General features: G+C 37.9%; 1 protein-coding gene across 9 annotated transcripts in view; it reads right to left on the bottom strand.

Annotated features, from left to right (window-relative positions):
- The window catches only part of LOC149311727 (ELKS/Rab6-interacting/CAST family member 1), a 266847-nt gene that overhangs the window by 15339 nt on the left and 235178 nt on the right, over positions 1-16330 (bottom strand). For 3 of the 9 annotated variants that reach the window (XM_089527775.1, XM_089527773.1, XM_089527774.1), the window contains one exon: positions 14278-14344. The exons of the other annotated variants lie outside the window; for them this stretch is intronic. In XM_089527775.1, the coding sequence (XP_089383901.1) occupies positions 14318-14344 (27 nt within the window). In that variant the 3' untranslated portion in view covers positions 14278-14317. The remainder of the gene's footprint in view (positions 1-14277; positions 14345-16330) is intronic. 9 annotated transcript variants of the gene reach the window in all.

A 16330-nucleotide genomic window follows, 5' to 3' on the forward strand; every position in this document is an offset into this window, starting at 1 on the left:
TCTAACACTCTGAATGGATTAATGGTTGGGCAATAGGAGGAGGTGAAAGCTACAGATTAGCGGTGTCAAAATCCTCCCCCCCTCCGTTACAGTCAAAGTGCCCTGTTTATAGTTCAACATTAGGATTAACATTTTAGTACTGCATAAAGGAACAGTATGCAATACTACCGCTACAAGGAGGTTAGATTAAAAAGAGAAACGTTGCAATGCAAGGCTATTGGAAATGGCTGTTTTTTAGACAAACGTTTTAAAAAAAAACAACCCAAAAATCTAGCATTATTTTAGCTTACTTTAGACCTAGTTGTTTTTGACATATAGTGACGTAAGGTGTACCTAGGGGGATTTTCTTGGCAAAATTTGTTCAGAGGGCTTTTTTGCTATTGTTTTCCTCAAAGGCTGAGAGTGTGATTTACCTTGTGGGTTTCTATGGTTGAACAGGGATTTGAATCCTGGTCTCCAGGACTGAGTCAAACACTCAAATCACCACACCACGCTGGCTCCCATCCTAAAAGACTTCACACAAAGTCCACAAGCTAGTAAGCTTGGAGTATAACTGATAAATAAAGGTAAGTGACACCGAGATGCCATAAAAAATAAATAATGATAATGAATGCTACTGTTCTTTGGAGTTTGCAGCAAAAATGCAACTGTGTTGGTGCTCAACCATTGTTAAACTTCTACAAGTGACATCCCTCGCTCCCCTTCTAACATCTACCTTAACTTTCAGGGTTAAGATAGGAAATGTGAAATCAGTACAGGTATACACACAGAAAGACCTGGTACTGTTACTTTCATAGGTTATCTAACAAAATGATAATAATTTCTTCTTTTTTAAAAATTTATTTCCTCCAGTAAAGGAAGTACAATTGGCCCTCCGTTTTCGCAGGGGATCCGTTATGGACCCCCCCCCTTTGCAAAAACGGAGGCTCACACATATTCAAGCCGCATAGGCTTGAATGAGGGGGCATGCCTGTGCGCGTGTGGCGTGCCCCATTAAAAATAGCAGAGGTCACCTTGTTTGAGGCAACTCACAATAGCATTTAACATATTTAGACTCCATAACTGCAAGGACTTCTGACACAACATTCCACCAGTTTTACAATGGAAATCTATACATTTCTACTCACAATTAAGTCTCACTGCATTAAGTGAAGCTTACATCCAGTTAAGTCTGTATATAACTGCCACATATAAAATCTAAAAAAATATGTCAGACTAGAATCCAAATCAAGCAGTAGTTCAAGAGGCCCTTGTAAGCTTGGTATTAAATTTAAATACCTTCTCTTAAGATGGTCAAGATCAAGATCAAGAATATAGAAGCAGCAGGGTTGGAAAAACAAAGCTTCAAGATATACTATTTTTCCTTTATGTTAAAAGAGCTACAGTAAAGCTGTGCAACCCTGAAAAAAGAAATAAAAAACTTTTTTTCTTATTAAAAATCAAGTTTGATAAAATTGTACCAAAAGGGCAAAATGTGCCAACATGACACATATCAAGTTTCTTTTAACCTTTGCTAGATGAAAAGTGAGCATGAGACAATTCTCAAAAAGTAGTATTACTATAATTATCTTTCAAAGACATAGCTGTGTTATACGCCAGTTACAGGGAGCGTTTAACTCCTGTATTGAAACAGCTTCACTGGCTACTGGTTCGTTTCCGAGCACAATTTAAAGTGCTGGTCATGACCTATAAAGCCCTGCACGGCTTAGGTCCAGACTATTTGAGAGACCGTGTCTCACCATACGAACCACCTAGAGCCCTAAGATCCTCAGCAGAAAGCTTTCTCTTGGTCTCACCACCATCCCAGACACGCCTGGTGAGGACATGAGAAAGAGCCTTCTCAGTGGCTGCTCCCCCCCTGTGGAATACCCTTCATATGGGAGACTAGGCTGGCCCCTCTCTGCTGGCCTTTCACAGGCAGGCAAAGACATTTTTTGTTTAAACAGGCCTTTTGAGATCTGGCAGGCTTGGTGTTATTGGGAATTGAGAGGGTTGGATTGTTAATTTTAGCTTTGTATGTTTTACATTTTATATTTGTAATTTTTATATTTTATGATTGTAATTGTACAATTTTAATTGTTGTGTTTAAGTATGTTAGCCACCTTGGGTCCCACTTTGGGAGAAAGGCAGGATAAATAATAATAATAATTTTATGTATATTTCCTGCCTCTCCCAGATGGATCGAGGCAGGATTACAGTCTGTTAAAACCCATACATCAATAATAAAATACATATAAAATACATCAATAATAATAATAATAATAATAAAATCTGGAAAATCGGTATGCAAAGGGTCCTAGTAGTATCTTTGGGACTAACTGAAAGAGAGAAATTGGTAGCATAAGTTTTAATAAACTTGAGCCTATTCCCTCAGATGCAGGTGCAAGTCTACAAAAGTTCATACTGTACTACCAGCTTCTCTCTTTCAGTTAGTCTCAAAGTTCTGTTTGCTCATCATTATAATGCATTCAACTACAATACCTAGTTTATGGGAATACAATATATTCAGCTGGAAACAAAGACAATGTTTTCCATTGATAAGGCACTTGTTGAAAGCATTCTAATTTTGGAAAGGGTTGACCCTGTCTTCTTGGAAAGGAGCAGAGCTCCCACAGGAGTTCACATCTTTCCCTTGGGATGCATTAACCCTGGCAGTATGCAGTTCCCTTATCTCTAATTTTCTCCCACATCTAATTTGAGCTGGCCACTTGGCAAAGGTCACAGTGCTTCCCACAACAGCAAAGCTTATCTCAAGAGGATGCAAAAGCACCTGCTAACCAGAAATGCAGAAATAAGTGATGAACCAGACCACAAGTTTCTGTGCAACGTGAATGCTTACTAGGAGCACAAGAGACTATTGAAGCTTATCCAAGATATGACTATGGTTTTCAAAAATGTTTCTTTATAAACTACAAGAGAGATATGGTTCCTTCCTACCCTGGCTGTAGCTAGTAGTATTTCTTAATCATGTAATTTATTTTTTTTAGCATTTGTTGATATTAAAAGTGGCAAACTGAACCAGTATTTAAAAACCTTCAACAAAAGTGTTGTAAATACTGGACAGCATCTCACTTATTGCATTTCAGTGTTGAAAATGCATTCCTTTGGACTAGTTGGTATCGTTTAATAATAATAATAATAGTAATAATAATAATTTATTTATTTCTAGCCCAGGCAGATTACAGCAGTAAGAAAAATACATCACAATAACAACAGAATAAAAATAACATAACAAATGACAATAATGATAAATAGCAAGAAGAATGCATACCAAATAATAACAATACTAAAAACTGCATAACAATTAACAGATCAAATCAATACAACTCAAAATTAATCACCAGAATACATAGCAAATAACAATAACAAAATTAACAACAAATCATAATAACAATAAATAGCAAAAACTGACGATGTCTAACTCTCTCCTAGCAGCAGAAATACAATACAGTGCAAAATGCAAGATGACAATAACAACAAAAGACTGGTCCTTAATACTCCCTCAAGCATTAACAAATAATAACAACATTCAGGCTGGAGCAGTCTTCCGGAGGGCTGGGGAGCTGGTTTGGTGTCTCTCAGCCTCAGTAGCTGGCCTGGTGTTTCTATGGGTGGGGCAGCTTTATAGAGTGCTGCTCCATGCCACACCCTGGTTGCTGTGCCTCTGCTGCTGAGTCCTGGCAGATGTTAAAGGAGACAGGTACCTTCCCAGCCTGGTGTCTCTCAGCCTCAGTAGCTGGCCATTAATTATTTTTTTAAAGATCTATATCATGCTTGAAGGGCTTCTTTTTTGAATTTTTAAAAAATTAAATTCTCTCTTTTGATTTGCATTGCAGAAAATAGTCATTTCCACTGAACAACAGAATCTCAATGAAACAAATACAGAAAACCAGTCAACATCACCTGATCACATGTTAAAGTAACAGAGTCCTGCAGGTTCCCATTTTAAAAAAAGAATTTCTTCAAAATCTCTTAAGTGAGGGCAGAGGACCCTTTGGTAAAGCTTTCTTGAAACATATTTGTTCAAAATTGTCTTGCATCCTTTAAATTGTGGGCGACTCTCTCAATTGACCAAATTATCCAACTAAGAACACATGAACAGGTTATTTAGCATCTTCCAGTGTTGGGATAATTGCACATATGGTGCAAAGAGCAGAAAGGAAATTAACTCCCGCTGGTGCAAGTTTGCATTTTCATCTCCAGAAGATGGATAACAGGAATAAGGCATTACACCACTTAACATTTTGACTTGTTACACTGGTAATTAGTTGCAGGACCATGTTCAGTGCTATGTATGCCCTAATTTTAATGTGTAATCCTTGTGGCTGGAGGAGATGAAGCAATAGGTAAGTGGGGACCAAATTTTGAGCCACTGCTCACCCATGATTGTAATGCCAATATCTGCTTCCCTAGCCAATTCTGCGCCATTTTATTTGCCAAGTTTATGTCCATTACAATCTTGTGAAGTAGGGAAGCTATTGCCTTAGAGAAATCTCTACATTTTACAGAAATATTTTCAAATTGAGTGAGTGGCTTTGGAAGTCTGTGGTGTCTAACCCCTGTATTTGCAAATGAGCTTATCTGGAATAATCACAGCCATGAAAGCTTTAGATCTTTTAATTTGTCTTTAATATGATTAGGATGCATAGGTGCACCATTATTAAATAAATCACTAAACATCCAAAAATTGGATTTCTTAAGAACCGTAAGCTGTGCATATGTAAAATTATGAGGGAAAAGAGGATGAGTAGGAAATGGTTGTATTGAAAATGGTTGGACTATTAGAAACTTTGCCCACTGTTGCCAAACAATTAAAGTTGCTTCTTTAGGGGTTCCATACCATGCTCAAGGCTATTTTATTTAACTTTTGAAGAAAAAAAGTTGTGTTTAACCCATGCTCAAAACCTGGTTCAGTATGAGTCCATTTTGGGTAATCCTCAGATTTAATAAGAAGAGCTGCTTAACTGAAATACCTCGAAATAGAATGGGAATGGCTATTTATTAATGTTATTAAATTCAGTATGACAGAAATTTTATTGTGAGTGGTTTATAAGAAAAAGATACATAAACTACAATTAAAACAATATAACTAAAACTAATTAAATATTATACATTAAGAGCAGGAGATCATGTCTACTTTCTAAATGTCTACTATCCAAGTAATTTCATATCCTACAAAACAGAGAGCCTTTAGAAGAGAGCCAGTCCTATCAACCAGAAACTCTCCAAAGCCATAAAGGCTATGGGAGCAATGTGTCCCAACAGGCTGATCACTGTGTGCAGAGAAATAGTACAGTGGGCCCTTGGCATCCACTGGGGTTTAGTTCCAGGACTCTTATGGGTACGAAAATCCATGGATATTCAAGTCCTACTAACTACAATGGCCTAATAAAATGGTATTACTTGGATAAAATGGCAAATTCAAGGTTTGCTTTTTGAGATGTATGTTTAAAAATATTTCCAAGCCATGGATGGTTGAATCCATGGATTAAAAAATCTGTGGATACAGAGAGCTGAGTGTGCTTAGAATTTTTTGGGCAATGTACTAAAGCATGTGGTGGCTTTGCAACTCTGGGATTCCTGGTAGAGATGAAATATCAAGAACTATTTTTCTATCTGTTTTCAGACCTGTTTATGGGACAGAGACAACTTTGGTTGCCTTGGCAGATGTCCTAGACAGGGAACTGGACAGAGGGAGTATGTCCCTGTTGGTTCTGCTGGACCTTCCAGTGGCCTTTAATTCCATTCACCCCATCATCCTTCAGAGTTGCCTCTGTGGGATGGGGCTGGGAGATACTGTTCTACAGTGGCTCCCTTCTTTCTTGAAAGGGATGCTCTCACAGGGTGCTGCTGGGGAATCCTGCTTGACTCCTTGGCATTGGCTTGTAGGGTCCTTCAGGTTTCAGTTTTGTCCCCTATGTATTTTAACATGTACATGAAACCTCTGGGAGAGGATGGGCTTTTAAATGCTGTGTAATTCAGATTAAGGCTTGCATATGTTTGTAATACATTTTAATATTTTTATGTTAACATTTTAAACTTTATATTTGTACTTTTTAAATGCTTTTTCATTGTTTTTCATTTGTATTGTTTTAAATTTGTTGTTAGCTGCCTTGAGTCTCTATATTGGGAGACAGGCGGGATATAAATAAATAAAATGCCAACAAGAAATAACAACAATATTTGTGATTAATTTCTATTTTAGTGCTATTATGCTCTGAATATTGTCAAAGATTCCACCACAGAAGCTTAGCACCAACATTTCTCACCCTTAGGTGACTCATCTCCCTGTACTCTACAACTTAATAGAAACTTGTGCCAGGAATTTTGGTTGCATTTCTGGCACAGTCAATCAGTAAGTCATATTTATAAAACAAATTCTTTCTCAAATTGTTATACATTATGAACAAATCCCATGGATTAATGATTTCCAGAGCTCACAGTTCTCACCTTGGGATCTAGCCAAACTTTGGGGGAGGAAAAATAAATTTGAGGAAGAATACAAAAATATGAATGTTGCTTTCTTCACTGACACACTCAGGGAAAAAAAAGGTTTCTAAAGGGATCGTGAAAAGACTTGCAGTATGCCACCATGCTAAGGATGGTTGTTTTTTTTGAAAGAATGCAATGTAATAAACTATAGACATCTCTCATATCACAAAACTGCCACAATTGGCAACTTACTTCCCAAAATATTTCTGATCTTCCCAAAAGAGTTTAAGAAAGTGGAATAATGTTCTTTCAAAATGGGAATATTTGGCAAAGATAGAAACCAGAATGCTCAGTTCTTGGCAGAATCCATCACACACACACACACACACACACACACACACACACACACACACAGAATGACTAGTACTACTGAAAGTAAAAACATCAAGGCAAAGCTTTTATCCCTATGCACTCTGTCTTTTGCTTATTTCTGTCTCCAAGTAGCCTGATCTCAATTGCAGTTTGGCTTCTTCCAAAGTGAAGCAAAACAGAACGGTTCTACAGGGACTGTAGGACAAGATGAGATCACATCATGGCAACATCAAATGCTGTTTTCATGTGTCAGCTTTTCCTCCACTCAAAAAGTTTTCAAAATTGGCAATATACATACATTCAGTCTAGAAGATAATGAAATTGAAATAGTCAAAGATTACGCATACCTTGGATCAATCATAATTAAGAACAATGATTACAGACAAGAAATCAGAAGAAGACTAGGTGTGGGAAGGGCAGCTATGCAAGATCTAGATAAAATCATAAAAGCAAAGGTATAACATTGAACACTAAAGGAAAGATTATTCAAACCATTGTATTTCTCATCATTGTGTACGGATGCAAAAGATGGACTGGACTGAAAATACTGGAAAGTTGGATATTGGTCTGAAAAGCAAATGTGGTGAGCCTGATCAACTTTCCCTAAACTGAATTGAGATATGTGACACATTTAACCTTATCTGTCAGACAGCTCTGGTGCCACAATAAACAACAATTCCCAGGATTCCCTGGCACTGAGCCAATGCAGTTAAACTGGCCTCAAAGTGGATTTTTCTGCAGTGTGTTTTGGATCTGTGCTGATAGTGGTCACCCTGAACTTCTAATATAGGGAAACAACTTGAAAATACACAACAGCAACAACAATTCTGGCCAATATTAGATTTCTGTCTCAGAAGTCTAATATTGGCCAGAAGCTCTACTATTTCAATACTGTCATATAATGGGAATGCATCAATGGATAAATGGTGATCATTGGATCAGAGAATAACGTGACCACTTTTTTTAAATAGTGTGGAATCATCTCATTGATCTAAATGGAGAAGACTGCTGAGTAGAACTGTCCTACCATTAGATGTAATGGTTTACTATTAAGAAACAATGGTAGGTATCCAAGAATCCATAATGATGGATGCCCACACTAAGTATGAATGGTGGTTACCGAATGTTTGTCAGATGAGACTAGGTAAGATCATTCGGTGTAGTAGACTACAGAAAGATATAAAACTGGGATAAATTGTTGTATTTCTTTTCATAAGATCCAGAATGAAATCATTTTGCCACTGGTGCTTTACAGAGCGCCCAAAAAGGGCGCTCTGCCGGCACCCATTTGCCGTGCAAGGGAGCCGTAGTGGACAAACCATGCAGCTGCCCCGCGCAGCAAAAAGAACCTGCAAAAAGCGGGTTCTTCTTGCGGCGCAGTTGTGACGCCACAAGGCATCAATGGCACACTTGTAGCGTCACAACTACGATGCGACGTGCGTACGCTAAGCGTCCATCACATCAAAATAGCGGCACCCATTTGTATGGGGTGCCGCCATTTTGATGTCCCCAGTACGTACTAGGGGTGAGGCCTGATTGGACGCTGTGTCCTCAGCCAACCCCTAGTACGTACCAGTGGGCGGAGCAAAGGCCCATCTGTAACAGGCCACTGTCACTTAGATCATAAAAAAGGTAAAGTTTTTCTCTTTGACAAGATTGTCAAATCTTCTTTGACTGTAAAGGGCGGTGCTCATCTCCATTACTAGGCTGAAGAGCCAGCATTGTCAAAGACAATTCTGTGATCATGTTGTGGCTAGCATGACTGTACAGAATGTTTTTGAACTACTAGGTTGGCAAAAGCTGGGACTGGTTACAGGAGCTCACTCCATCACGTGTCATGCGAATATTAAAAGAGGATAGAGTGTGATATTGAGGAAAAGATCACTTCCAGGATTGTTGCTTAGCTGTGAAAGCAATGATCCCCAACCTCTCAGCCATAATGTACAATTTCTCACTGTGACCCACCTTCTTACCTATTTTAGAATTAAAAAGGCTTTCTTCATCTAATGGTGTATCATTTACAGTGGATAAAATATCTGATATGATGAAGCTGGGTAATAGCTGCTCCAAATGTCTCTGCAATCATTGTGATAACAAGCAGTTATGATTTGCTGTCCCATAAGTCTAGCTGTCTCAGTTTGGAGACCTTTTAGCACTGGGTAGGAATAATGCTGCCATGGGCCACATGCACACACTGATCTACATAAGGTCCTGGCACTCCCTCCCCACAGTCCCCAAAATAATGTTTTTCAGCTGACCTCCTCATTTTAAAAAATTAAAACTCTCTTTACAAGCCTATTCCATGTTGTCTAAGAGTTGTTGCAGGAGCTTGTTAAGAAGGGAGGGTTACTTGGACTGGTACGGCCCTATACAAACCTGGTAATTTGCCATCTTTAAAAAGAAAGCTGCAGTGGCATAGAAATTCCATCACATGGAGCCCAGTTTTTGGCCCTGTATGGGGTAAATGATGTTTCCCTTTGTTTTCTTCTCTGTGGTATCTCCACAAAAATGAAGTTGGGCATGATGTACTTAAACAAAAATGTGTAATCCTTCTCCACAAACTTGTATGGATTGCTGATATAACAGGAGATCAGAGTGATGGATGACAGAATCTGCCACGACTGACTGGTGGCATAAAGCAATGATTCAGCATGGTAACTGAAGCAGTAGACTGAGCCATCTTGAAAAATCAAGCTGTCTCTCAGTATGTTGCCATTGATGGTGGATGAACTGGTGGCATAAATGTTGTTGAGCTGAAACTGACACCAGAATTGGAGCAAAGGCATTTACGTTGTGGACACAGTTAACGCCATTGGTCTTATTATTGAAAAGGAAACCAGCTGCTGATTATGGGTAGTCTGATGTGCTCATGGAATCTGATATCTATATAAGAGGATTTGTTCTATTCCTGTTAGTACTGATGATAGAGCTATCTGGATCCCAGTGGGTTCCCTATCTATAAAATGATGCTCTGGAATGCAGAGGTGGAAATGTATAAAGATTCCATTCATAGGACAAGTCATGTGTTCTTCAAAACAACTCATTTAAGTAGGTAGATATCAGCAATAGGTCCTTTGATACTGACGTATATCTACTTGAAAGGCAGTTGTGGAGTTAGCATTGTCTTCTTGTTCAGATGTGAACTCGGACTCTGAGATGGTAAAAGGCTGTCAATGATGGCACTTTTCAGTGATGTGACCTTCCCACACACAGGAAAGAAAGTGAAAGTGGCTGTAGGCATTCTTGTAAGAACCCTTATGCACTTTTTGAAGAAAGGCCTTAATGCCCTGAGCTCAAGGGCTCATTGGCACACAAAACCCAGTATTGGAAAAAAATTCAGAAAATGAGTCTGAAGAGAAAATATAGTCTGAAGAGAAGATAATGAAAAAGGAAATGTTCAGCTATCTCACAAATTGAAAAAACCCAAAAGTGGAGATATTCCAAGCTGAGAAGACGAACAGAAACCTTGCCTAAACATGCATATCGGGGTGGGGTTCCCACCTAAAATGCTTTGCTCAGCTCTAGAAATAGAGGGCTTTTGCAGGTGTAGAACAACCCATATACATGAGTCACTGAGACAATGAAGAAGGGCTTATTTTCACAGCAACAGACTAATGTAGCACTCCATCTGGATATCTTCCTAGATTTGCTGTGTAAGTAATCTCATCAAAACTGTTTCACTTTGAGTATGTTCTGTATGTTGAATAAAGCTGTTTCTAATCCAGATTTTTTCATCTTGGGAATCTTTCTCTCAAGTTTTCTTTTCCTTATCTTTCTTCACATCCAAAGTAGCCCTCACCATATTGCTCAGACACACAGCCTGTATTGCCATTATTTCATTCCAATCTGTCAATAAAATGTCTTCTGTTCTTTTACACAATTCAACCATGCACCACGCTCTCCATGCATGCAACTCCCTCTGAACATGTATATTGTGCCATGACTTCTCCTTTCAAACCCCCTTTCAAATTTATCTCTTCCTTATTTTAATTATCTTGATCTTTATTTCCAAGAAGACTAAAAATTTACTCACATTCTCCCTTAATTCTAACCCTTCCCCACTGTCATTTTTTTGATAGCAAGCTTTGGGAGCAGGAACTTGCTTTTGTTGCTTATATGGTTTTTAGGTGTCATGTACACTGATAATGGTGGAAGTAAAACAATAAGATTAATTTGATTTTTGTGGTGATAATAGGTATTTGGTGCTACTTTTACCAGATCTTGGCAATGTGCCCCCACATGTCAGAAAATCAATTAATTGTAATGACCAGGGCCTCACATTTGTAACATTGTTAGTCGCAGTCTGACAAACACAAAACAGCTTGAGTGAGATTTAGGCAGAAGGGTGGGATACAGTTTGAACAGATAAAATATGCTCCGCAAACATGCATGTTTATGGATCCTGGAATCTAGTACTGACTGATAAAATCAGCTTCCAAAAAGTGGTATCTCAATGGAGAGTGTGTAGTAACAGCCCCTATTACATTTAAACATTTTTCAGGTATAGAAAAAGGAGAAACACAGGGTGATAAAACTATAAGCTTGTCATAGAACAAGGAAGAAGTGCAGTGTCTACTTAGAGCAGGTTACTAGTTCTGATTGGAAAAAGACAGATTAAGACATTTAAACAGTTCCATAAACATATGTGAAATGTTACAACAAGATTACCATGAGAAGCTAGAGCTGGGATAGAGAGATTCTATATTGGATGGAAACTGCAGGGAAGCAGAGTTTAGATAAAAATTTGGACAAATTTACTAACAATAAAAGCTTTTTGACAGTGAAACAAACTGCCTCAGGAGATGGTGAACCATCCTACACTTGAGAAATTTAAGCAGAGGATGGATAGCATTCTGTCAGAGATGCTGTAACTGTATCCTGCATTATAAGTTCTGCATCCTAGGGCCCCTCAAACTCAAGAAGCAGGAATCTTTTGAGGGTTACTAGTGGCTGAATTGGAGAACTGAAGGTTCTGAGTAGAAATATAATGAGAAGCAAGAGCAGAAAAGAGGGACAACATTAGAGAAGCATTTAAAGACTTAGACTCATGACTTATCTATTTCTTAGATTGTACGCCATGGTAAGATTTACTCTTATCTATTTTATTGTTTGTATGTACAGCGCTGTGCAAATCTACAGCACTATATAAATAAATAACAACAACAACCAGTCAGGCACATAAACAGCAATATCTAGCACAGCATTCCTAAGATTATGGAAGAGAGACTAAACGTAAAATTGTTGTTATAATTTTGCAGATCATCTCCAAACTTTAATGTACATTCTCTACATAGAAGGAAATAAAAAACCTTTTAAAGGCATCACTTTCTATCTACAATCATGAAACTACCATGTATACATATAGTCTGGGACCATGGTGTTATGATAAAACTTTTAATGCTTTATGTACAGATTGCACCAACAGGTTAAGGAGCTTCACCATGGGTGACCCAGGATGAAGTCCTTAGTGACAGGACCAACATATCAGAAATGGTAGAGCAAGCCCCTGGAGAAATGATCCAAGCCCAAAGGCCCCTTGATGGAACTCTCGTTATAAAAGCAAGGTTCAGATTAAAGGGCAGTATGCATTTTGTATCCCTATACTACCAAGCTAAACATTTCAACTTCTACACTGCAGTAAACTCAGCCTATGTTCTCTTTTAATCATTTCTGTTTCATATTAGGGCTGAAAGGTGGGGTATAAATACCATAAATAAATAAATAAATAAATAAATAAATAAATAAATAGTTCTGGTTCCTTCTGCCCTGTCCCAGCCCTATATTATTTTATACCACTTATTGTAATTTCTAATACAATGGACCCTTTGTATTGGTGGGTTGGCAATCCACTGATTTAACTGCCTGCAGATTACCATGGACCATGTTATTCAATGCCGGTGCATGAACGTAGATGTGCTGCTGTGTCTATGCACACATCATTGCTACTAAATAATATGGGGCATAATCATCCACATTTTCTTGCCATCTCTGGGCTTCTCCAGAACGGAACTCCTGCAAATAAGAAGGGTCCACTGTATTGATTTCAACCACCATCACTGTATTGTATTCAACCACCATCTTGGGGGGAGAGAGGCAGGCTAGCTCCAACTGCCTGCCTGAAAGAAGAAAAAGCCCTCCTTCCGACCACCATCTTGAGGGGGAGAGAGGCCTGGCCTGAAAGACTAAGAGCCCTCCTTCCGACCACCATCTTGAGGGGAAGAGAGGCCTGTTATGTTTTATTTTAACTTTGTATTGTACTTCCTGTTGTACACCGCTTTGATGTAATTTGGAAAAGCGGTATATAAATAAACATCATTATTATTATTATTGAATTTATACTGTAGCAGAGAAGTTATAAGCAATCCCTTGCTACAGCAACAGAAGAGAGCAACAATAATCTGGTCCAGCAACACCATGAACATCAACAATGCAGCAATAATCTGATACAGTCATACTTCGAGAAAGGCACGTGCATTTCTTCAATCTTATCTTGCTCTCTGTCCTTCATGAACATCTGCCACACTTTTTTCATTTTAGTGAAAAATGCACTGTAGTCTTCCCTTTTCTGAATTCCTCATTTTTTCCCCATTTACTTACCTGATCTCCCTATGCTCACTGGCATTCTTCAGCAAGATACTTACACTCTTCTTCATTGTGAACAGTTTAACAACAAACATAAGGACAAAGAAATGGTAGAGAAGCAACTCCAAAGAAATGTGAGATCACCACCAAGCATGAATTAATTAATCTTCCCACCACAAAAAAGGGATTCCAATTCAAGCTCTAGACTGTGAAACTATAGTTTTACCCTCTTACAATTGGATTAGTTTTTCCCGAATTATTAGTTTGGAATTAAGAATATGAACAATGTAACAATACTGCATCAGTGTAAGACAATAACAAGATAATTAACTGGATAGAACATGTGGACAGAAGTTGGACTTTTACTTCTTACATCAAGTTACTGACCCCCACCCATCCAAATTTGCTTTAACAAATGTTTCAGGTAATTGGGGCACCTGACAACTGTACAGAAATTTCAACAGCATGATTCACTTTGCTCAAATCCTGAAATGTCAATGGTGGTGATATAATCTTTTGAGTTATTTATTATTCATTTTAAAAAGAATATTTAGAGCACCCAGCTTTATAGAAAATGTTTTTGTTATTGCAAATATGTTTAAACTGTGCTGTCCAATAATGTTGAAGATGCTTCTTGTTTAATGTGAATCATGCTGCTGCTTTGCATATATATTCAATCACATGCTCTGGAAGGGTGTTCCCACAATAACATAAAACAGTAAAAAGTTAATGGATATTAAAAATAAAACATACTACACATAAATAGGAAAAACATTTACATGCAAAGGCCACATTAGAAGGGAAAGGAAAGACGCCCAAACCTCACACAGACGCAAGATGCAAGAGTGATCATAGGAAACTTTTCTACTGGTAAAGAAAGCCGATTCTCACCGTTCTGAACAAAATGGCTGAACTAAGAGCATCTGATTGGCTATGCCCAAATACCCTCCTCCTCATCCTATTGGTTGAGAGAAGACAAGGGGGAAAGCCCCAGAGCAGCATGGGAATGAAATAAAGATTTGGTTAGTATTAAAACTCTACAAAAGAATAATGTGGTAGTGGTAAGAAAAATATAACCACTACTTCCTTTCTATTCTGCCCTCTTTAAATATCCTGGATCACAATAATTTTCTTTAAGTAACTTAAATTTATTTATTTTACTTAAATATTCTGAAAGCACACTTGATAAACAATTGTGGCCAACACTCTCCATAGTTTGTCAAATTTGACAGTTCACCTTAATCATGTACTCATTGTTTCAGTCACATTTCCCATGAGAGAAGTGCCATAACTTCCTTTCAGTGTGCAAAATATTCTTTTATTGCCCAGAAAACTGAAATTGGGAACTGTTCTGCATTGCTTTAAACTGTAGCTCCGTCATAAGAAGCATTACGGCTGACACCTCCGAAGAATAATTTGAAAGGTTCAACTACTCATTGGCTTGTTCTTAATTTTAAAGCTCAGTATGGCAAGAAATGGTAGGAAGAGGAAATTTACAAGTGATGGTTACTTCAAGTTTTTAATTTACCACTCTGTCCGACCTGCCCCCACAAAGCAAAAATACATTTATGACAAGCCATGCCTGTCCTAATTCCCCTCCCATCCCACATCTCACCTAAGAAAATGGCTGGATCATATCTTATGAAATAGTGGGCAATTTTAAGGGCTTCTATTTTTCATTTCATCCAATAATCATTTCACTGCGCAGACTCACTTTTTTTAATATACACTGTGCTGGCCAAATGGCCGTAATAAAGTTTATTATTATTATTATTATTATTATTATTATTATTATTATTTACATGGAATAAGATATGGACTCTCTACATCCAAACTATGCTTGCTTTTAGAATTATAAGACTGTGGAGAAAGCTGTGAGCAATTTCCTTTGGGCCAGGAATTAATCAAAGAAAGTATACTACTAATTGATCTAAGGTGACATATTCTGTAATACTAGCAAAGGTTTTCCAATTATGCACAACTTACAGCATTTGTTACCTGCTAAAGCACCTCCCACTTCAGTCAGCAACACCCAGACCCTGCATTAGAAATGGTAAACTGATCCCTTTTTAGGTAAAGCTTGACTGAAATGGTTTGGAACAGCCTATGATCATTTAGCACAGGGGCTGGGATTTCCTCAGGGGAAATGTAGTGAATTGCTCACTTACAACAAAGCCAGGAGGCCAGACACTTGGTTTGATTAGAAAGGTCTTCATAGAAACAAGCAGTTTAAAATGCTCTTCACATGCATTGGTATGAGAATAGTAAGTTCAAACATTGCCTTGAACACTCCTTCTTGAAATAGCAGCATCAAATTATTTGATAAATGGGAATTCCAGTTTTATAGAAGGTGAAGTAAATATGTGTGATAATTACAGTAAGCTAGCAGGGGCATCACTAGGGGGGTGCAGAATGCACCAGGTGACACCCTAAGGGATGTGCGTGACACCATTGCTTCCCAAACATCTGCCCTTTGGCAGATACAGGATGTGGCATTTGCCTGCATCCCTTTAAAATGCTGAAAAGATGATGTGAGTGTGGTGAGGCTCAGTGGGAGGAGAAAGGAGAGGCACCAGTTTTTTTTAATTAAGTTTTTAATGTTTTTAAAAATATATTTTTTTATTCTTTTACAATTTTCTTTAAAAAATCACGTCTTATCAATTTTTTCACTTTAATTACATGAAACCATGTACATGTAAATATATTTAGGCTGTACAATATGATATTGTAATTTACAGGTATACTTTTAATTTTAATTCTTTATATCACAACTACCATTACATTCAGTGATATACAGGAATTACAATTTATCATTAAAAACATTGTTAAGGATTTTGTATGGTGTGGTATGGAAGGAGATCAATGTGGGTGGTGGTGGTGATGCTATGAGTTATCATACTGGGTGACGCCAACTCTAGTGATGCCACTGCAAGCTAGTTTTAAA

The sequence above is a fragment of the Sceloporus occidentalis genome, unplaced genomic scaffold (assembly GCF_023333645.1).
Source record: "Sceloporus occidentalis isolate IW3139 unplaced genomic scaffold, rSceOcc1.0.p SCAF_5, whole genome shotgun sequence".
NCBI lineage: Eukaryota > Metazoa > Chordata > Lepidosauria > Squamata > Phrynosomatidae > Sceloporus > Sceloporus occidentalis.